A 17,959-nucleotide genomic window follows, 5' to 3' on the forward strand; every position below is an offset into this window, starting at 1 on the left:
ACATAAACCTTTTCACTACAATTAGTGAGACTTTCCTTCACTGAGTTTGAACCTTTACTTCCCATGGCCACACACACACACACAAGCACATTCAAGGAAGAAACATGCATAAAGCCAGCCTGACAGCAGGTCTTGCAGTGTTTCAAAGACAGACATGAAATGCAGGGGAAGAGTTAGATACTGCCTTGTGAGGCCAAGGAAAATACCTGCTTTGTCACGGGCCACTGTGGGTACTTGCAGTTTTAAAGTCTGAGGGAATTCCTCAGTGCGAGCACAAATGTTGCCACAGACTTATTTCTATAAATGTTTCTCACCTAACTCAGCAAAGCAGAGCATCCTGGGTATTATGTGACCCACCTTTTTCAGTCTATGGTAGGAAATAAATTCCAGATGCAACACTCTTTCCCAATACCATATCCTCCAGTCTCTATCAGGGACTTTTGCACCCAAAGTCCATCTTCTCTCAAGGGGACATAAAAATGCTAATTTAGTTTTGCAGATCTGTGTGAATTAGGAGGATGTGGAACTCTGTTTCTGCAGTAGTGCAAATCGTTAACATAGATTACCCCTGCTGACAGAGAATGTGCCTCCTATGAATATGGACCAGCACACCAAGTTGTCTCTTGGAAATGAGCTTGGTCCAGGTAGATTTCATCACCAGTGCACCATGTGTATATTAGATGAATATTATTTACAAATGAAAATCAAACCCCCATTTTTATAATTTATTACAATTGTAATGTTTTAAAAAAGACAGTAATTTCACATTTATTGCTTTGTCTGGGATCTCTACTTTTCCAAAGATATGATAATTTTTCCAGAGAAGGCAAAGTCCACAACATTTTTACAAAGGAAGAGTTAGAAAGCCCTTCTACAAAAGTGGAGTTAGAAAGCACTTATACAAAACAATGGATACCATTTATAATGCTTAAGTCAGTCTTCTTGTTATAAGAACATTGACATGGAAAGGCCTTGGAAGACAACGTAAGTCAAATAATTTATAAACTGAGATGCACTTCAGCTACAGCTATCATCCTAGGTTTTCAGTTTTGGCAAGGAATCCATTCTGAAATTACCCACAGCCATATTCTTGCAAATGTAATAACTAGAAGTATCTTAAATCCTTACATTTTAGACACAGCATCAACTAAATAAATGGAGAATATAGCATAGAATAACTACAACAGAAAAAAAGGATTTCTGAGTACATAATACTTTCAGTGCTTCATCTTTTATTACTACAAAGCAGGAGAAAAGAACATACAATACAGACTATGCTGTAAGATGATAAGAATAATCCCTTCTTTACACAAGTTATAAAGTTCATTTTCTGATTTTTCCAAGCCTGAAATAAGCTTATTGGAAGCACACATAGCCAGCAACTTTCATTACTGCTCTGTCAAATAAAATCAGATGCTTATATTCCATTTACAGGCACAATTACAGGGGTGGGGGTTTTTTGCATCTGTGCCTTTTGTAATGGATAAAAACAAACACCACAAAAGAATCTACCCTAAATTAGAGCTCTTAATGAAGAATAGACAGGTCTGTCTTTCAAAACAAAAGACAAAGTGTATACACACTACTTTGCTCCAGTAGGCAGAAATCTATTTGTTTAATTTGTGAATGGTAAGGTTATAGATGAGACAAAGTAATGCATTGTCAAAGAACAAAATGTTCTCTACCAGTACAAAAGTATTTTGTACAAATCCAGAAAAGCAGTATTTCCAGCTGGCACCCAAAACATAAGAGCAGAAGCTTTCTAACACTTCTGCAGAGCAACTACAGTGTGAATGGAGCATTCATGAACTTCTGAGGGTGCAATGCAATGAAATCTCTAAACAAACTTCAGCCCAATAAATTTAACATTTGCAAAAAATGAAAGAAATCATTAATTACTAATTTGGCCTAAACAGTTTTGAAACGTGTATTAAAGCTAACAAAATTTATTCTGATTGGAAGCCATAACCTCTCTCCCAGCTGCACAGAACACCCATGGAGAAGAGTTAATGGGACTGCTCCTCCAATGGTACCCCAATGGTGCATTGGGGAGCAGCTCTAATTCAACAGAGTGCCTGGCATTGAGCTGCCACACGCCACAGCTGCCGCTGCATTCAACAGCTGGCTCATCAATGGGTGGCTGTGATAAGTGCACAAGAATGGGAAAAACACATCATTCAGCATTTAGTACTGACTGGCCTGGAGGTCAGGGATTTGTGGCATTTTAATCTAAAAAGGCAACAGTCATAACAGAAAAATAAAAAGATCTGGTACCAAATTAAAAAGTAACTTAATACAGAGGTGAACAAAAAAGAGCGCCCTAAATCCAGCAAAAGTTCTGAGAAAGTAGGAGATATGAAACATAAATTTGCTAGGAAAGAGGTTTTTTTAAGTTTCTCCAAATAACACTAGGAATGTATTTGTATGAAGAAGCCAAAATCCAGCAACTCAGGTTGTTTAGTTTTCATAACAAAAAGAACCAGATTTTTCCCGAAGTTTAAGTAGAAGCCTGCTGCTGTCCATAACTCAGCGAGAAGTAATCTATTCTGCTTCTGAATAAGGACCCCATTATCAGATATTTCTCAATTTATATAAATACCTCTTAATTTATGTAAATACTTATGAGTGTTGCTACAGTACCACCTTCACAGTCAATGGATAAGGAACTCAAGGACTCATTCACACTGAAAGAGACCTCTGGACATAACTGGTTCAAGCGTGATTCAAGAGCCAGTTTTGAATTAGGTCAGGTTGCCCAGGTTAATATCCAGTCAAGTTTTTAGCATCTCCAAGGAAAAAGACACATGAAAAAACAGATGGGGTCTTTTTAAGGGTGGACCTCAGTTTCCCTATTCCAATGACTGAAGAATATCAAGAAAGCCTTAGTCTAACTAGAAGAAAGAAAAAAAAAAAAAAAAAGAAGAGGAAATAAAAAAAAGACATAACCCTACACCAATTCAGACTTTTTTGCTCAACTTTCAAAAAACCTGAAACTCTGTATTTTATCTCCTTGGATCTACTCAGTGGGCTATTTTCTGGTACAAGTCAAGGATCCAGGTCTAGTATTAGACCTTTTCTCTCTTGCCAGAGATCAGACTGCTTTTTTATGTTATTTTGTTGTGTATATACAGTACAGTTTTTCAATAGTGAGAAGCACAAATAAAGCAACAAGTGAAAATAACAGGTAAGATTGTGATATTAGTTAGAAGATCAACAGACATGTTCTTCATCATTACACCAAAGAAGTTCTTACGTCTGGAAATGGTTTAGAAATCAAGAACAAAAATTAAATATCTAAGTAATACTATAACAAGCTCATTTTGTATATGGGATTTTTAATATAGAGGAATTGAGTATTTTGCGCAATACTGCACAGAAAAATTTGCACCAAAGCAACTAACTCTAGAAAAAAACTTTATCAGAATGGAAGCTGCTAGAAATTCAGATCTATTCAGATCAGGAAATTACACCTAATTTTTTTTAAAATACTGTTAAGAGGAAGATGACAGAAAAAAAGCAATAACTTTTAGATGCAGTATGATATAATGATGCTTTTACTGCAAATACAGATTAATAAGAAATACAACTTTTCCAGCTTCATGTTGTAATTATTCATCTGATTTTTTCTTTAGAAAAAGATGACAACACATAAATCTTTAGTTCGTGGAGGAAGCAACAGGCAGCCCAGCCCAAACCTGTAATGTTAAGATGTTAAAAACATAACTTGGATTTTGGTAATTAATGGAGCAACCACCACTGACTGATTTAAGATTTTCCTCAGCTGAGCAATCTAGACATGCTCAACCATCCAACAAAAAAGCAAGTGCAAAAGAAGATGGAAGTTACCAAATGGTATTTAAGAAATCCTTCCAAATGCAGTCATCTCAAATGCCATTCATTTGAAAATTAGCATCCAATACCAGTAATGGACCACTTTCAGCCTCTTTACAAAGGCCAAAAATTTTCTTTAAAACTTAAAATTAACAATAAAGGAACTCAAAGGTCTAGTCATAACAGACTTATGGGCTAGATTCCTTTCATGTTCACAAACAAAGCATTCTTACACATCTATGAGAAAAGGCAGCAAAATTTACTCAAGTGTTTGAAATGGTAAACATTTAAAAGAATATACCTCACTGAAGTATTGAAGTGAGTGGCAGTGATGAATAACAAACAAAACCTTCATACAGGCTTACCTTCTGCTCTGAATTCTCATAAAACAACAGCCCAAAATAGTCCTTTTCCAGTAAATTGAGGTGTTCACATACTTTATCAAACAGCACTTGTCCTTTTGCTCTTTTCTGAGAGGTGGGAGGGTAGGAAAAGAAGGAAAAAAAAAAGGAAAAATAAGAACAAAAAAGAAAATTAAGATAAGTAAATCAGTAAGGTCCTTAATTACAGGTACTGTTATTCGATGATATTATTCAGGACAATTTAAAATATACATAAAGTGGATTATAAAATGATAAGCTTTCTTACAAAGACTGTTCACCATACCTCAAAGCTATACATATCCTTGACAAAAAACCAGAGAAATTTTAATGTTTTTTTAAAAACCTGAAACAACAACAATGTAAGTACACAAGGAAAATTCAATACTTGAAAAATTTAAATATTTTGCACTATTAAGTGTCACTAAATAGTCTTGGTTTTTCTGGATCTTCATTTTTTAAATAGCAAAAGACTTCTTTATCTGAGCCAACTTTTTCTGTATTATCCTCTAAAAATTAATATAGTTTCTACAATGTTAACTTTAGCATTTTTTTATCATTTTGGTATACATCTCAGTGACTTATGAATCCCATTATATGAATGCACTGAAAAATAAAGTGTGTTATTTTCAAAAGACAAAAAGAAAAAGCAGACCACTAAGAGCTGATGCTCAGACCAGCAGAAGCAGCATGCAAGCAGAAGCTGAACATAATGCAACATGTCTAGTTGTCTATATACGGAAGTGGTTTGTTTCAAGGGGCAGAAAATAAGATGGCTGCTTTCTATCCATGTATTTCTGGAATTTCAGTACCCAAAAAATTAATTAGATAAATAATAAGAAATCTTCAAGAAGTTTATTTTTCCTAAAAATATTATTTCTGGAAGTCAGTAGCAAAGGAAAAAAACCTGAAGGCTATATTTGAGGTTAGCTTATGTATTATAGTCTGTTGCTTTATAAATATAGTAAATGAAGACTGATGATCATTTTACCATTTTCTTAAAAAGCATTTTAAAATGGCCACTTTCAAGCTCACTTGGTGAGCTCAGTATTACTAGAGCTTAAGCAAATGGCAGTCACTCCTGAAGTTTGATCTGTTCTTCTTGCGACCTTTCCAGCAGCCTTCCAGTCATCTAAAGGGGGCTTAAGAGAGAAGGGAAGGAAAGGGCACGTAGTGACAGGACAAGGGGTAATGGCTTTAAGGAGAGTAGGTGCAGATTAGGTATTAGGAAGAAATCCTTTACTGTGAGGGTGGTGAGGCACTGGAACAGGTTGCTCAGTAAGCTGTGAATGTCCCATCCCTGGAAATGCTCAAGGCCAGGTTGAATGGGGCTCTGAGCAGCCTGCTCAGGTGGAAGGTGTCCTCGACTAAGCAGGGGGTTTAAAAACTGGAAGTTCTTTAAGGTACCTCCCAACGCAAACCATTCTATCATTCTGTGATTCTTGTACCTGAAACTGGGAATGTAAACAATCCATAAGTCTGTAGTGCCAGTAATGAAAACAGGTCCAGGCTCTACTTCTGTGAGCCAGGTTTAAGGAAAATCTTTGTCTCCTGCTGACAGGAGACAAAGATTTAGACCAGATGGCTCACATCACATGCTCAGGGGTGAGGAGATGAGAAGTTCTTTCCACAGTTAAAATCTGACCATGGCTGGCATGCAGCCTCCAGTTTGAACCAACTCCTTCATGACAGCTCTGCTGTTTGTGGCATTTATCATAGAGGCCACAACATGGCCTTTTCAAAGGTCTGCCAGCTTATAGGAATTTTTGCATTTGCTTATCCTACAGATTTCAGTAGATGCCACACACGACTGCCATTCCACAGAAACGCCATGGGCAGCCCCTGTGTAGGCCTGGGTGACACTGTGGCCATTGTCCCCGCAGACAGTGGCGGGGCACTCCAGGGGCCCATTCCGGCACTCCCGCAGCTCGGCAAAGGCCAAGAGCGGAGGGAGAGGAGAAAAGAAGGTATGCACTGAGCAAAGAGTGAAGGCATTGTTGATTTTTTTTTTCCCCCAAGAATCCAGAGCTTTATTCAAAATCGCATTGTCCAGCAGCTACTCTACTCAGGAAGATCAGAAAGCTTTCACAGAAGCAAAATTATAAAACGACCACATTTAGTAGCCCAAGTAGCAAGGCTAAATCAAGAAAGTAGAAGTCAAGAGTGACTTCTGAAATGGGGCGCAAGGAATTTTAAGTCTGTTTGGTACTTTCAAAAAATCTTACTCAGGAAAGATGACTACTTCCTCTAGGCATCTGAAGTAACCACTTAATTTTCTTAACAGCTTCACCTTCAGTTTAGTAAGAAAAATCACCAATATAGAAAAGTGGTAAATTGAAAGCAGAAAAAATATAAGCAAGAGAGAGTTCAAAGAATCTTAGATGCATGTAATAGATACCACTTTTTTTCCAAAGTTGATGTGCAGGTCAGTGATCATACCTTGCAAATGCAACTTTCAGTTATACAAATTTCAGTAAAGGAAATCTATAGATTAGTGCAAAATAATGTACGCTATCATATCAAGACCACATCTAGAATCAGATGCTTTTTTATAAAGTTTATATACTAATACCCACAGTTAATATCAAGTCTTTGACATCTAGAAACATAAGGCAGGCAAATGCACAGGAAATATATTGCAAGTATAACTGTAAAATATTGCACAGCTTCTTATTAGGAAGTCATAATAAACAAAGAACTTGGAAACACTAAGCAGTGTCCATTGTCTTTAAACATCTTTTTGTCAGTTCATGGTTCTTCCACATTAGGAAAAATACTACCATGTCATAAAGCCCAAGTGTATGAGCCTACATTCTAGACAGCAGCAAAATGAAAAGACATTATACCATCAGCAACTAGTATTTATAGAGCTCTGTTATGGATTCAGAAGCCTAAGAAGCCTCTCACTACTAGCAATGGTTTTCATTAGAAGATCCTACTTGCAGAATTGAAAGACTCCGAGTTATTTCATATATATATGCGTGCGTGTGTGTGTATATATAGAGTGATATAGTGATAAAGTTTTAAAAATCTAAAAGAATACTTAATTTGCAAAATCAAACTTTTCAAGTGCAATTTCTTTGTAAGCCGTTTGGGGACAGGCATTACTACACAGTTTCAATGAGAGGATAACATAACTTCTCTGGGAAAACTCATGTTCCTAGTAGAATGTCTCTAACTTGAACTGAAGATAACTGTAGTGATCCAGTCAGTTCAGAAGCTAGAAATATTTTAATAGAGCAGGACACTCTTAAGAAGGCAGCATCATGGTTTGCACAGTTTGTTACTTTATAAAATGGATTCCATTTAATTTTCTACCACGTGTTTGAGATGTCAACTGATAGTAACAACCAATGTGTAAATTATAATCACTATTCTTAGTATACCTATGCATACATATATATTTATGCATTCATATATACACACATGGGTTTATAGCACAACAAATATTCCTGTTCCAAAATTATAATGCAGAAATATCAGTAAAAATGTAAATCCATCCTTGCTTCCACAAAAAGGGGAGCACATTCAACCTAGCTGTATCAAGAGAGTGAGAAGTGAGGAGATGTTCACAGAGCCAAGCAGTTTAAAACACAAAAGTACTCAGATCAGCAGTATTCTGTATTGCTGGCAAGTTATGCTTTCTTTTAAGTCAGAACATAAAAAGAACACATGTAAGCAAGGTTATTCTAGTACCAATTTCAAGCCTATATTTAGACTCTGTAGATGCCACCTCATAATGCAACTACCTCGTAAAACCAGAGGTACCATTTTTCTGTCCTTTATATCCTTTTCAAAAAAAGAGCAAGCCAGAGCAAAGCAATTGCAGCTGACATCCACAATGGAAATTTCTATGCAACTGGGAATTAGGATATCATGGATCTGTTTGGCTATATACGAGCTGCCAACTACTGATGCAATATAAACATTCACAGCAACCAGTTCTGTTCAATACATTTATCTATGATAGGGATGCAGGAGTTGAATGCACCATTAGCAAGTTTGCTGGTGATACTCAAGTGGGAGGTGCTACTCACTCCCTTAAGGGATGAGAAACCCTACAGAGCAATGTGGATAGATCAGTGCATTGGGCAGTCAGTGGCAGGACATTTAGCAAATGCCAGATTCTGTACCTGGGACAGAGTAATGCTGGGCACAGGTACAAACTGGGAGAGGAGGGGCTGCAGACCAGCCCTGCAGAGATGGATCTGGGAGTGCTGGTCAGCAGCAGCTCAGTGTGACCTAGCAGGGAGAGCCCGGGCAGCCAGGAGGGCAAATCCCATCCTGGGATGCATCAAACCCTGTGTTCAACCATCCAGACAAAAGAGGGGATTATCCTGCTGCACTCAGCTTTGGCACAGCCACATCTTGAGTACTGTAAACAGTTCTGGGGCCCACAAATTAAGAGGGATGTGACGGTCCCTGAATATGTCCAGAAGGCAACAACAAAGCTGGGGAAAGGGCTGGAAGGAACGTCCTATGAGGACTGGCTTAGGACTTTGGGCTTGTCTATGTTAGAGAAAAGGAGGCTGAGGGGTGGCCTCACTGCTCCCTACAGCTTCCTGAAGAAGGTGAAGAAGCAGGTACTGAGCTCTTCTCCATGGGATCAGTGACAGGACACATGGGAACGTGTCAAAGCAGTTCAAAGCTGCACCATGGAAGGTTTAGATGTGACATTAGGAAGCATTTCTTTACCACAGGGGTGACCAATCAGTGTAATAGCTTCCTAGGAGGTGACTGATGCCCCAGGCATGTCAGTGTTTGAAAGTCATTTGGACATGACCTTTAGGTCAGCCCTTGTGGCCTGGGTGCTTCCTTACCCTTAAAGGGTTGGCCATCAGGCAGCACAACTCGATGATCACTGGAGGCCCTTTCCACTTGAAACAATCTATCCTATTCTTTTTCCTTCCTTCTCCTTTCCGTAGCAGTACAGGCAGAGGGAAATCTCAACATTTCTTCCCAGCCCTGCACTAGCAGAAAGGATTGAATGGGGAATCATGTCCCAGCCTAGGCACTGAATTTCTCTGTGTGGGGAGGAGGCATGTACCATCTGATGGGTCTGAGAGATGTGGATTATCTCAAATTTATGTAACCATTTGAAGAAATCTGGGGGGAAAAAGCCATCAAAAACAAGTACAGTTTTTAAGTTTCCTGTGTTCATTCAGTTAATGTGTGTTTCCACAGAACGGCAGAATTCCATATATCTCTTCAGAGATCAAACCCTTAGCCGAATGCAGGACATGCTTCCAAACCGAGTGACAAAATTTTTGAAGTGTTCAATACCTATTATTTCCCCAGAGATTTTTTTTCTTCTTGTCCTCATTTTTAGAAATGATTGAGCCATTTCCCTTGGGGAAATGTAGTAAAACATTTTATTACATTTGAGAACAACAGTACCCCATGAGAGCAAGGGTCCATCTCCAAAGTGACTAACCACAAGTGTCTACAGGCCAGCGCAGGAGCAGTATCCAGAAGCTGACTAACTATGAGACTGGTATTTGCCTGAAATGCCAGGAGTTTTTCAGCTCCAAAAACATTTTCAAAGACATGTATTTACAGGAGGAAAAAAGATTGAATTTCATTTTATTTTCTGAATTGGTTTAAGAGCCAGTGCTCACAGGCATTAACACAACGCAATTCTGTAGCCAGGCCCAGGCTAAAGCATTCCCGTTTTGTTTAAAAAAAATCAAAAGATCCTTTGCAGCAAAGGCCAGGCCACAGAAAGGAAAAGCTGGAATATGAACCACACAGTCCCTGTTTCCTGAGACCTGAAGAATAAGGATTGGTCAAATGGAAGAGAGGAGGAGATGTGCAACAGCCTGGGTTGTTTTCAACACTATGATGCATATCAATGACAAGTATATTTTTTTTGGCTGCAAAAAATTGCTTTGCTGTGCTTCTTGGCCAGTGATGCATGAAAAGTGCTCTCATGCCTGGCCTGCACTTGTATTTCATGCAGGCAGAGCTGAAAAGTGCCAGCTTCTGATGCTGCAGCAAACCAGTGCCTTGTACAAACAAGAACCCTGGGGAAAACCAAACCAAGGGAATACAGGAGTTCACTCCTGCTACAAACTTGGAGTGGCAAAGAAAGGCAGAGAGGAAGGGCATGAGTGGTGCCTTGGTGGCACCAAAGCAGCAGGAGAGAACACAGGCAGAATGGCCCAAAGGAGCCCTTGGCAAGGAGCCGTGCTCAATGGTGCAGAGGAAGGCAAAAAATCCCCAGGGACTGAGATGATTTCACTCATAAACATTACTTTTGGTGGTGTCTATTGAATCTAGACAAATATTTTAAGAATGTGCCAAATTTAACATCATCCCTATTTTCCTTTTTCTACATAAAAGATGTCATACTTTAAACAGACCACTTAGTGCTTGAATAAACCTAGACTAGACATCTGAGCAGTCAGAAAAAGATTTGCAAATCAAAACTCTGCTACAATTAAACATCTGTTCCATATCAGCTTCATTCAGAGTTTTCTTAATTCCGGGTTAAAGACTGATCTTAATTGTACATTGAGCAAACATATTTTTACTTTGTATTAGCAAACTGTAAGTAACCATAGAGTCTGTGTCAACTCTGATATATTTCACTTGTTCATACGTGCATAAAATACGGTCAGTGCTGGCATCCTTTAAATGCCTTTTGTCATAAATATTTAATTAGACCACTGACTGAATGCAGTAAACAAACCCAATAGGATCTTCATTTGCTTCTAACTAGCAATCATTATGCACTTAGCACTTCTTTTTGTTTCTATGAACTGTGTTCTTCTCTACTGAAACACAGTTTATATTTCAAACAGAAAATCTAAACCAGTCTTTACTGCAGATCCCAAATTCAGTGACAGAATTTCTTCACAACTCTCTACAAAACCACAGAATGAGAGGAAAAAAGCAAGTTTATTTCCTCCACAAAAGCAGGAGATACATGTAGTTCACAGTAACACATCAGTAATTTATACCTCCCACAGAGATCAATTATCAGGAAAGGAGTAGGTCAAAATTACATCATTTGCACTGTGCTAAAAAAATTAAACTTGATCCTAAAAATTAAGTCTTAAATCTTCCAACAGTCTGCACATTCAAGCTATTAAAACTCAACTGGCCATCACATCTCAAATATGACACTACTGAATCATGAACCAAGGTTATTTTATCCTTTAATATGGTTCTGTCATTTCAAGCAAGCACAAATGTTCAGTCACAGTCTTTGGCAAATACCACTCATTAGCTTTCATCCTCAGTACCTTGAGAACTGCCTGTGATAAACTAACAGGCTGTTATTCCTTTAATTCTCTTTAAAGTAATGAAAGGTAACTGAATTTTTTTTAACAATTCACAGCCTGTGAAACTTGTTTTAAGTCATGCTCCCCCAGAACTATTCAACAATAGCTTCTTCCTCTTTCCATCTCTCCAGGTATTCACATGTTACTCTGAAGATTCTGAGGCCAAGTAGGTGTTATCTTTTAGAGTTACAATAGTTTTAAGCTCAAAATAATAAAATTAATTGTTTATGCTCTATGAATGAATGTATTGTGTACATGTAACTCCTGTTTTTTATTAAAGTACTTGCATGCAATATTATTTTGTGATTTATTTCAGAAGATTCCTTTAAAGCAACAGAACACAGAAAATCAATCTATTTTATTAATATGGAACCTATGGACTTCAGGAACTAAAATACTAAAGGTAAAGGAATTTTAATATAACATTGTAATAGAGGATATTTTTGCTGCCTTATAAAACTTTACAGGTTCCAAAATAACAATATAAAGCAAGTTTGAAGAGTGGCTTATATAAATGTTTGCAACACAATTCCCACTCAAATTGTAATTCCCCAGAGCAAGCAGCCAAGATGCAGACCACATTTTATCAACCACGCAAGATTACAATCAGCATCTCTGCACTGGTGAACCGAATGCAGGTCATTTCTGGGAAAGATCAAAAACCACAAAACACTACAGTGAGAATTTCAAATTACAAAGAACTGAAGAACAGGTTTCACCTAGCACAAGGTTTAGCTCTCACGTCATGGACTTCTCCAGGCAACAGTGGAGTACCTTGGGTGTTGTATCTACACTGGCATTCAGACAAGGATATTTGGAGAAGCTATACTCCAGAAAGATTACAAACCAGGTCCTTCAAATTTGCATCTTCAAAAGTAATGAAAGTACAAAGACAGGTGAGAAGCAAAAAGAAATAATCACAAAAGAAACTGAAATACCTGTTCAAACAGTTCCATAGATAAAGGATTACTGACTTTAAGTTCAAACTGTCAAGTTCACATCACTCAAAGATCTACTTAGGCAAAACAAAGAGTTCTCAGAAAAAGAGTAGATGACTCTCAGAAGTGATAAATTAATTTACAAAGTAACATCAAAAAGACAAATATCTGAGATTTGCTTTATACTGAAATCTAAAGATCAGCCATGTCAGGCATGCCTGGGGCAATGTGAAAGACATGCAAAAACAAGCCAGAAGAAATAACTCCACTGTCAAATAACACTAGGTGGCTGCAAAAAAGAACTTAAAGTAATTACCAATACATAAAACTCAAGTGGCAAAGAAACAAGAAAGGTTCAAATGTACCTGTACTCCTACAGCAATATTTAAGGACAAATTCTGAACTGTGGAAGAACAGCATCAAATTACAGTCCTTTGCAAAGATGTTTTAATATCCGATTTAAAACATCCTAATTCACCAGGAGTGAACTTTTCTTTATTCCCCAAAATTTCGTATATAAGTATACTATCTCAACATCTTGAAGCTATATTCTTTCCAGGTGAGCACCTCCTCCCACCCATTTCTATTCTGTACCACTCACCACAGGAATTCAATTTCAGAATATTTTGTCACAGAAACCAGTTTTTGTTCACTCTGATATATTTTTCAATGCAACTTGTATGTCACATATACTTCTTTTTTCCAAAAGGTGCTTTAACTCAATACGGATTCCAAGAAAATGCCACATTAGGCAGAAGTTACATTAATTTCATATTAACCAGACTTTAAATTGTAATAAATTCCTTTTTTATTAACACTCTGATTTTGCAGATGTACCAAATCCATCCAAAATAAACTAATCTAGTTCCAGTTAGAAAAAAATGCACATACATGCAAAATTTTAGTGCGATAATTAAGTTTTTAACTGGATTTTTTTCTTAAATAGTACATATATATTCCATTTCTTACATATATTTGCTCCAAAAACTCCCATCTGAAAATTCCAGAGTACAAAAAAAAAAAAAGTGACATGATATAAGATTTCTTTATCCAAAACCTACTTCCACCTGTGTCCTTTTCAGCTGACAATAATGCAGCATTAACCTCTTGCTTACAGGGGATCTTGCCATACTAAGACAAAAAGATCCTTGAGACTATAAAGATTATTATTACACAAACCAATCTGTGGTGGCCAGGACAGAAAACAAGTATGTCAACAGACAAATATCTGTTTCAGCCACATTATAATCACAGGACTTCACCAATTCACTTAAATTAATCCCTCTGCCTATCTCAGCTTCATACTACAGATCTTAAATGTTTAAGAATATAGCTGAACTCAACTTACAGCAAGTTAGGATATCCACTTGTCACTTGGTAAATATTAAATTTCTAGAAATGTCTAGTGAAGCATGGAGAGCCTGGTTCAGAACAACCTCTATAAAGCTTTTGCTGCCTAGTCTAAATCTCAGAGATGATACAATTTTAAAAAAACTAATTCCAGATGAACTGTCATTAAACACCAACCTTAAGCAAAAACTGTAGCCTCCTTTCTATTACAACTGTTACACATATTTTGTAAAAGATCACCAATATTTTCCTGAATCGAAATATCAATTTTTTAAGCTTGAAAAAAAATCTATTCCAGTTATCTTCAAGAAATCATTCTAATTTATGATGTACCAAAAGTTACTTTGCAAAATAAGAAATAAAATGAGCTTCAGTGTTGGAGGGGAATGGAAAGTGGGGGAGGGAGTGGTTGGATATCTGTAAAAATTGGGTTTTGTACAAAACATTATATAAAACAATGTTTCCTTCTTTCCCTATTCAAAATTCAAAATCATGTTATAAAAATTTAAGTATATTGAAATGTTTTAAATCACTGGAGCTGAAGAAACATAACCACAAACATGTCTAAAACTAAATTAAGCTCACAAAGCAAAAGGGAATATAAGCAGGATAGAAATCTAACTATCACGTGGACAGGAGTTTAGAGAGCAGTTTCTGGTCTACTGAAATGGCATTTCTTCCTAAGCACACAGACTATTGTCAGTGGATATTCTGTTCTCTCACGAAAATTATGAACAGGATGGACAGAAAACAGAATGGAAATATAAAAACGTGTCAGAACTCTTCATCTAGCATCTCAATCTACACAGAGAGTGCTTTTTAAAAGAAGGGAAAATAGAAAGAAATGAAGAGAGAGGTGTCAGATTGGCATATATAATGGAATTCAATGAGCAGTAACAAAAGAGCTGCTATTTTAGAAGCTGTTAATAGGAAATGCTAGGGATATTATACCTGAACTCATCTGCCCTTCCAGACAGTATGAAGTCTTAAAGTGCAGGCTTGTAATTGTACAAGTGCAGAACAAGCCTAAGAGTTCTCAATTACTTAGGGATTTATCTTACTTAAAAGAAAAAAAAATAACACCAAAAACCTAGAGAAAAGCAGGTACTTGGACAACCATGACAAACAGGTGAGATTTTATGCAACTGCTTTTTCCTAGCATAAATAACTGAGATCTAACTATATTGCTAAAGGGGCCATACACAAAACTATGAATTTTAAGAACCTAAGATGGCATTAAAAAAAAGTTTCCTGAAAATAGGAATGACATTTGCTACCCCTACCCCAAAGAAAAAAAAATCTCAGGAAGTTCCCCGGACTGCTGGGACATTTCCAGTATGGCCAAGTTTGGCCTTGAAGGAACATCAGCCAGCTCACTGAGTACTGGTGGGTGTATTCTCTAAGGTCCCAGGGGACTTGTCTCTCCAGCTCAAATGTTCTCACACGTAACCATAACCCTCCCTTTTTCTGTAAGCTTCCAAATCACATCTCCAAACTTTTGCCATTAACCATTTACTGATTAGAACATACTCAAGCTGGAAGAGTAAAGTTTTTCTGACCGAAACAGCTTGTGTTCTAAGAATAATGCATCAACATTTATTTTTTAAGAAACAAAGCATTACTATTAATTCAAGATTTTCTATTTCAGTTTTAGTGAATCTAAGGTATACAATAGCTGAACTCAAGTATTAAGTCCTCATATCATGATTCATGACTGTTACTAATTATTTGTATAATATTATATCTATTAATTGGGCACAAAATGCTCAGTATTTAGTTACTGGTGAGAATCTTGATCAGCCTTGATCTGTGTGCTGAAACTGAAGCTACTGCATCATGGCTTTGGTTCCTTTTATGCTTGCACCCAGCTACTGCTTTATACAAAGACACATACAGTAGGAATGAACAACTGGCAAAATTTGTCAGAGACTAAATTAATGAGGTTTTGTCTTCATATTTTGTTTTCTTTCACACTCCTTTTAGTTTATGTGAATACAAATTGATGCAGTTCTAAAAGGAAAAAGGAATAGGATTGCAAGCCAAACACAAAAATCCCCAATAGTGTATTAGCTCAGATTTTATAACTGATTATCATGAAGGTTTAGAATGAGTATTAGAAAAAGACAGGATTCTACCAAAAGCTGTTATATAACAGCAATGAAAACAAGATATTTTTCAGTTTTACTTTGCCATTAGCAAGAATATATATTTTAAATATAAAGAAGCTGGTTTACAGTTCACAGTATACTAGAAGAGGCATCAGGAATGTGAAAATCATGACAATTGCCCCAAATTAAACCTGATGTACTAGGAAGTCAACCAAAGTAAACTGGACTTTGACTGCAAAAATTTTGTTTCTTTGTTTTTTAATTCTTAAATCATTTCAGTAACTTTGAAAAAGCAGAAATAAACCAACATTTATCCAAACACTAAATATTGAAGGAAGACTAAAACAGAGTATCAGAAATATATGAGGATCTTTTGCAGAAAGCACAAACTGAAATTTCAGTTATCAGTTGATATGGCTTTCTGAGACTTTAAGTATTTTGATATGGTAGTAGAGCGTAAAAAACTCTACATGTATTTAAGAACACTAATTCATCCATAAAATTGCAGTCAGCACTGCTCATGTCCTATAAATAATTCAAATTAACATATAAAACAAATTGTTTCTTCACAACTTTTTCCCCTCTTAAATCACTTTTACTATTGTTCTTACAGGAAACTCTTACCGCAAATAATGAGAAAACTTAGTTCTTGGTAAATGACTTAACTGGATCATGACAGACTTAAAATACTGAGTTATAAATACAAAATGGTATATTCTTAGATCTGTGGTAAGCCACCACTTCACTTAAGTCTCATTTTAGGTTGGGGAAAAAGCCCAGGACGATCAAACTCACATAGCCTTTAATTAAAACAGAGATGCCATTCAGATTTAAATATCCTGATTTATGTGGAAAAAAAATCCCAAACCAACAAACTACTCCAGGGTTACTACCCTGCAGTCAATTTTCGTGAAAATGAGGAACTAGAACAGAATGTTGAATATGTGTTTTATAGCTGTAATGGAAGTTTTCTTTCTGAAGAAAAAATTAAACTTTTTAAACTTTAAAGGTTAAAAGAAACTATCTCCAGCTGAGATAACTTGAAAAAAAATTAATGAACTCAAGAAAACTTTATCAGCACATGTCCCACTACTTTCAGGAAAACTTTAATGTTTTAGAAAAATAATCAAGTTTGAGCTGTCAAATAATCAGCAGGTGTACTGCAGAGGGCATTTTTAAGAATGAACTGATATGGTTTTAAAGATAGTATCTTAAACTGAAATGTTAAATTAGTCTTAGCGATAGCGTTAAACACTAGGTAGAATGAAAGCAAGTTTTCTTTTCCCTACAGAGAATGCTTTTTATATAATGATTTGATGCCTTACCTCTAGGTCACAGCTGTACTCTGTGCCATCCAGAAGCATCACTTTACACTGCACAGTTTTGATCTTCTTTGGAGACTTCTTAGGAATGTTATCTATTTTAATTTCAGCTGTCTGCACTTCTTTTGTCTCCCTTTTTTCTTTTTCTTCTTGTGTTTCTTCTTTTTTCTCTGCAACTTCCTCTACTTCTGTTTCTTTACCATCTTCCTTGGACGGCTATATAAAATACAGTTAAACAAACTCAGGAAGGAGAATATTTTACACTTGCCCATTCCTTTTATAAGCTACTAATAACTAAGTCAGTAACCATTCATTAAAGGTATGCACATACTGGAAACACAACAATCAGCATAAGCACTAAGGTTTTCTTTTAGGGACCAGATATTCTTGCTGTCAAACAAGAGGAGGTGCCTTTTTTCCCCTTTCCTTGAAATAAGATTTGCATTTTTTTAATATGAGTTATTGGCTTTCTTCCAAAGAGAAACAATCTTATTAAGAAGCTCCAGGAGTTATACTAAACTAAACCCCAGTGCTTATGATTGCCAAGTGATACAGAATCACACAATGGTTGAGGTTTGAAGGGATCTCTTGAGATCTAGTCCAATGCCCCTAAGGTCACAGAGGGCAATTGTCCCAGGACCGTATCCAGTTGGGTTTGGATATTTTCATAGGGGAAGACTCCACAATATCTCTGGCTGATCTGTTTCAATGTCTGACTCACCCCTTTACCACCCTGTGAGGCCT

At 36.7% G+C, this 17,959-nt stretch overlaps 1 protein-coding gene across 19 annotated transcripts in view; it reads right to left on the reverse strand.

Annotated features, from left to right (window-relative positions):
- EPB41L2 (erythrocyte membrane protein band 4.1 like 2) overlaps nt 1–17,959 on the reverse strand; it is a 107,243-nt gene that overhangs the window by 42,569 nt on the left and 46,715 nt on the right. For all 19 annotated transcript variants that reach the window (XR_010027098.1, XM_063151167.1, XM_063151168.1 and 16 more), the window contains exons 4-5: nt 17,219–17,431; nt 4,197–4,301 (exon numbers count right to left, since the gene is read on the reverse strand). Coding sequence is in view for 18 of the 19 variants with exons in the window: in XM_063151167.1 (XP_063007237.1) it covers nt 4,197–4,301; nt 17,219–17,431 (318 nt within the window). In the remaining variant the exon portion in view is untranslated. The remainder of the gene's footprint in view (nt 1–4,196; nt 4,302–17,218; nt 17,432–17,959) is intronic.

Source organism: Melospiza melodia, chromosome 3 (assembly GCF_035770615.1).
Source record: "Melospiza melodia melodia isolate bMelMel2 chromosome 3, bMelMel2.pri, whole genome shotgun sequence".
NCBI classification, from domain to species: domain Eukaryota; kingdom Metazoa; phylum Chordata; class Aves; order Passeriformes; family Passerellidae; genus Melospiza; species Melospiza melodia.